Source organism: Meriones unguiculatus, chromosome 6 (genome assembly GCF_030254825.1).
Source record: "Meriones unguiculatus strain TT.TT164.6M chromosome 6, Bangor_MerUng_6.1, whole genome shotgun sequence".
In the NCBI taxonomy this organism is placed as follows: Eukaryota; Metazoa; Chordata; class Mammalia; order Rodentia; family Muridae; genus Meriones; species Meriones unguiculatus.
Window position 1 is genome coordinate 50,338,349 of NC_083354.1, and position 6,000 is coordinate 50,344,348.

At 36.5% G+C, this 6,000-nt stretch overlaps 1 protein-coding gene across 4 annotated transcripts in view; it reads left to right on the plus strand.

Annotated features, from left to right (window-relative positions):
• The window catches only part of Nck1 (NCK adaptor protein 1), a 46,996-nt gene extending 41,206 nt beyond the window's left edge, over positions 1-5,790 (plus strand). For all 4 annotated transcript variants that reach the window (XM_021647994.2, XM_060385441.1, XM_021647995.2 and 1 more), the window contains 2 exons: positions 1,690-2,402; positions 5,116-5,790. In XM_021647994.2, the coding sequence (XP_021503669.1) occupies positions 1,690-2,402; positions 5,116-5,310 (908 nt within the window). In that variant the 3' untranslated portion in view covers positions 5,311-5,790. The remainder of the gene's footprint in view (positions 1-1,689; positions 2,403-5,115) is intronic.
• Positions 5,791-6,000: the final 210 nt, after the last annotated feature.

The window sequence follows — 6,000 nt, forward strand, 5'->3', positions numbered from 1 at the left end:
CCTGTCTCGACCTCCCACATATACACACAGAATTGCTAGAAGAGAAGGCCAAATACATAGATATGGGGGACAAGAATCTGTACATTTTTTAAGGTAACAAGAATATGGCTGTGTCAGAGTTGTGTGCTTCCTCAGTGCTTACATGTGCAGATTTCTCTTCCCACCCTGGCCAAGTCGGTCCAGCTGTGTCATAATAATGAAGTTTATGTAGTTCTGAAAAATACCAGAAAAGCTGATGACTACTATCTATTGAATGCCTGCTATGTGCTGTGTATTATGCTAACCACTTATATATACACTTTTTAAAACTATAAAAACCTTGTAATATCGATCTTTACATATCAACATTTCACAAAGGCACTGAAGTTTGAAAATTAAATAACTTTTCCAAGATGACAAATTTAAGTTTGTTTAAATAAAAATTTAAATGTTTGTTTAATTAAGTTTCATGGTAAACCCTTTAAGAGTCAAGATCAGAACAAGAGAAGTAGTGGATTAAAAGAATTTTTTTGCAAAAAAGACTAGTTGAAATTCAAATGATTGTGGTGAACTAAATCCTAGATCAAAATGTGCTACGAACATAGTGGGGTGTGCTGTTTTTATAATAAACAGGATCTCACTGTGTTGTCAGCTATCTTTGAATTCCTTGGTTCATGCAATCCTCAATAGCCGAGACTACAGACATGAGCTACCATGTATTCTCTCAGATTTATGGGTTGAAACCTAATCATCAAGTTCCCAATTTTTCAAAGTAAAAAAGCAAAACATCAGATAATAATGCTGAGAAGTACACAGTCCTGAAAATACATGGTTGCAGTAGCAGTATTCATTTCTGATGATAGGTTCTTTTTCTTGGTTCTTTGGTTTTTGTTCTTTTTTGTTTGTTTTTGTCTGAGACAGGATTTCACTATATAGCGTTGACTGTTCTGGAATTCACTTTGTAGCCCAGGCTGGCCTCGAACACATAGAGATCCACCTGCCTCTACCTCCCAAGTGCTGGGATTAAAGATATGTGCCACTACTGGTGGGCTTCTCAGTTCTTTGAATAAAAATACAGTGAACATTTTCTATGTACTAAGTACCCCTCAAGTCCCTAGCATTTTTATTTATGAGCAAAATGAAAAATCCTTGTCCTTTGAGAGGTTGCATGTGTGTTGGGGTGACAGGAAACAAATGAGTAAAAAATACATTATTTTAAAATAGACATAGTCATAGAGTGATCTGGCTTTGGAAACTTAAAAAATTAGCAAATGAGATTACCCAGATAAAATTTTATGTAGTGATTTAAATAGTTGTTTCATTTTTATATAGCTAATTACAAAATCTAGGTTAATAAACCAAGATGTCAAGTATGGGGTTACTGGAGTGTTTGTGTTCTTAGTTGTAGCTATGAAATAAACTATATTAACACTTAAGAAAAAAATTCAACATGGCAATTTTATTATCATGCAGTTACTTCATGAGTTTGGCAGGAGAAAAGAAGATAAAGTATCACATGACTGAAGTGTGACATTTTATTTGTTATGGAAAAAGAACTTCTATTTCATTTTCCAAAAGATGATTCCATCATTTCACAGGTTTTTTTGTTTTTGTTTTTTGTGTTCGTTTTTTTTTCCTTACATTTGGAGGCTTGGGGTAAGTGCACTGAGTTGAAGCTATAGTCTTACTGCCGCCTCTTTATTTAAACAGGCATTGGAAAAGTGAAAAGAAAACCTAGCGTTCCAGACACTGCATCTCCTGCTGATGATAGCTTTGTTGATCCAGGAGAACGTCTCTATGACCTCAACATGCCTGCTTTTGTGAAATTTAACTACATGGCTGAGAGAGAGGATGAATTGTCATTGATAAAAGGGACCAAGGTGATCGTCATGGAGAAATGCAGTGATGGGTGGTGGCGTGGCAGCTACAATGGACAAATTGGATGGTTTCCTTCAAACTATGTAACTGAAGAAGGTGACAGTCCTTTGGGTGACCATGTAGGTTCTCTGTCAGAGAAATTAGCAGCAGTTGTCAATAACCTAAATACAGGCCAAGTGCTGCACGTCGTACAGGCTCTTTACCCATTCAGCTCATCCAATGATGAAGAGCTCAATTTTGAGAAAGGTGATGTAATGGATGTTATTGAAAAGCCGGAAAATGACCCAGAGTGGTGGAAATGCAGAAAAACCAATGGTATGGTTGGCCTGGTGCCCAAAAACTATGTTACCATTATGCAGAATAATCCATTAACTTCAGGTTTGGAACCATCACCTCCACAGTGTGATTATATTAGGCCTTCACTCATTGGGAAGTTTGCTGGCAATCCTTGGTATTATGGCAAAGTTACCAGGCACCAAGCAGAAATGGCATTGAATGAAAGGGGACATGAAGGAGACTTCCTCATTCGTGATAGTGAATCTTCGGTAAGTTGATTTTCAAAGGTAAATGGAAATAGAGCTCCAAACATTCAAAAATAAGGTTGAAGAGTTTGAATGGCCAGTTTCCTTAAACCTAACTAAGTTGTAAGGTGGGAAGGACATGATCATAGACAGTGTTTTTTTCCAGTATTCCTGTTTTGAATAAGATAACTGAGCAATGAATATGCTATATTAGTGGGCTTTCTTTAGTTGTATTGATTTTGTAGTTTTGGAATATTTCTGACCCATTAAACTTAAAAATGGGGGCAGACTGAGCATTGGTTTCTTCCTTGAGAGTAGACAGTGCAAATGAAAATGCTACTAATATGTAATATCTAAGAATATAGTCATTGTAATCCTTACGGGAAGTCACTGACTATAAAAAAATTATGTGTCTTCATATATTGGTTTTTTATTTTGTTTTGCTTTTGTTTTTCGAGACAGTGTTCTCTTTGTAGCCATGGCTGTCCTGGACTCGCTTTGTAGACCAGGCTGGCCTCAAATTCATCGAGATCCGCCTGCCTCTGCCTCCCAGAGTGATGGGATTTCAGGCATGCCACCACGCCTGGCTGGCTGGCTTCCTTTCTTCCTTTCTTCCTTTCTTCCTTTCTTCCTTTCTTCCTTCCTTCCTTCCTTCCTTCCTTCCTTCCTTCCTTCCCTCCTTCCCTTCCTCCCCCTCCCTCCCTTCCTCTCCTTTTTCTTTCTCTCCTATTTTCCCCTCCCCCCTCATTTTCCTTTCTCTTTTCCTCTCCCCCTCTCCTTCCCTCTCCCCTCCCCTTCTTTTCTTTCATAAGGACAGTGGCTAACTATGTAGCCCTAGCTACCCTGAAACTCATTTTGTAGGTAGTCCAGGTTAGCCTTGAACCTAGAGATCCTCTGCCTCTGTTCTTGCCAGTGCAGGAATTAAAGGTGTACAACACCATACCTTACAAAATAGCTTTTTATTCACCTTAACAACCTGTTTAGCACCATTTGAAATATATTTTCAGTAAAAGGTAAATTATGTTGTAGAACCAGCTCAACAATAAAATCATACAAACTGAAAAATAACATAGATATTAGTCTCTTTTTAGTGTTGCTTTTATGTTAAAATTTGATGGTTCTTATATTTCTTAAAATTTGTTTTTTTTTTTTTCTGATGAATGATACCGTTTTCTGCTTATCAAATCATGATTAATACTGGCTTTCTGTGAGTGCATTGTACAAAAGTTTGAAAGAAAGAAGGTGGTGGTGTGTATATGAGACTGAGATGAATTGAAGTTTCTGATGTGAAGTTGGGGAAAATGAGGCCTTTAACCTCTCAGGAGACAGATGGTTGTTTTTGTTTGTTTGTTTGTTTTTTAATTACATTTTATTCACTTTGTATTCCCCCATACACTTTATTCACTTTGTATTCCTCCCCTCCCTCAGATGGTTGTTAAGAAGAATAGTGAAGTTCATTTTTATGTGCAGCATACCATTTAAAGTCACTATTTATGGCTTGACAGAGATTGTTCAAAAGTATGTTTAAACCAACAGTTGCAGCTACCTCCAACCATCTAGTTAGGAAAAGAAAGAAATTTAAATACAGGATGTTGTTTGTCTTTTGGGTAAATGCTAGCCAAAATATATGATTATTTTCAGTAGTGTTATTTTTCAGCTTGAGATCTTGAACATGTGTTTTTGTTTGGTCTGCATAACTAAAAATCTTTCTAAGTCATCGCCAATATTTAAATAGTGAAGAATTTATAAAATTCCAGACGTTAGGGCTGAAGAGATGGCTTAGCAATTAAAAGCACTTGCTGTTCTTCCAAAGGACCATAGTTCAGTGCCCAGCACTGTGCCAGGTAGCTTACAGCCTCCTGTAGCTCCAGCTCTCAGGGGAGTCTGGTGCCTCCTTTGAACATCTATCTGCATGAGTGTACATAGACCCACACACAGGCATACAATCATACACAAAATTTAAAAAGTAGTAAAAACATCTTTTAAAAATGTGGGCTTCAGATTTCTCTTTAAAATTGAGAGAACATGCTGGAGAGACGGCTCAATGATAGGAGCACTGGTTGCTTTTTCAAAGGACCTAGTTTCAGGGGATCTAATACCTCATTCTGGCCTCCTTGGGCAGTGGACATACATGCAGGCAAAACACCCATACACATAAATAAAGGTGATTAAAAACAAATAAAATGACCAGTCCACATGGGTTTATGCCTACAAAGCAGCCATCATAGGTGAATAGTATTAGGCTGGCCACACCCTCTTTTCTCTCCATCTTACTTACATTTCTCTTTTTGGCCTTTGTAGGAATTTGTGCTTGTCATCTTTCATTACAATTTAGTTGAATTCTTACTTGTTCTTTATTTTTTGAAAATTCAGAGTGTAATGTAAGTCAGTTACTGTCCATGCTGAACTGAGAGAGCATGGAGTAGAAGTCTGGTATTTTCTCATGTGCCTCTGAAAGCTAGCAGACTTTTCTCTGTGTGCTGCTCTGTAGGCACTATGGGTAACTGTTAAGAGAAGCTAGCATCCTGTCTTCAGGTGAGGGATCCTAGAGCCATGTTTTCTGAGCCTCATTATTCTCATTTCATAAAAAAAGGTTAATTTTAAGGAATAAAGGGAGTGTGTCAATAGCATAGTGTCTTATACTTAGTAAATGTTCAGGTTTTAGCGGTTGTTTTATTTTACATTCTGATATGTGACTTTCAAAATGTTTACCTCCCCTTCCTTCTTTCTCTTTTAGCCAAATGACTTCTCAGTATCACTAAAAGCACAAGGGAAAAACAAGCATTTTAAAGTCCAGCTGAAAGAGACTGTTTACTGCATTGGGCAGCGGAAATTCAGCACCATGGAGGAGCTTGTAGAACATTACAAAAAAGCACCTATCTTTACAAGTGAACAAGGAGAAAAATTATATCTCGTCAAGCATTTGTCTTGATACTGCTCATCAGCAGTGACTGCTACACAGCTTTAACTCGTCATGTAACTGAAGACTGAGAAAGTGTCAGGCGAATTATACTTGCTTGGAAAGTGCTGTCTCTAACTGTATGAGAATTGATTATAATACATGAGTATTTTTGTTATAACAGCCCATATATGCTACATATGCCGCACATCTATATAGAAGAATTCTTTATTCTTGGCTTTCTATCTTACTGTCGTCATTGCTGTTTTTCGCCTTCCTCCTAATAGTTAAGGTTTTGTATTCTGAAAAAAAAATAATTCAGTTAAAAAATCTTTATATGGAAGAATTCTTTTATTGCTGTTTCTTTATTTCCTTCTAAGGACATCCTGTTCTTCCATAGTTCCTCTTCTCATAAAATTATATCTATATGACATAAGCTAAAGTACATTTCTTGTAAAGTATTAATTTTTTTCTGTGACTAAATAGCAATAATAAACAGTAAATTAGAAATTATTTTCACATATTGTATCTGTCACAAGCCATTGTAAATATCAAGTATGTTGTTTGTGCCTTCATTTAAAAACATCCATTTATTGTATTCAAAAGAAACTTGATTTAGGTTAGAAAACATAATTTATAGCTATTTAAACAACAATTTAAGAATTTAGAGAACAGTTTTTCCCCCCTTCACTTGATTATTCAAGTGAGTAAAGAAGTCTCTGA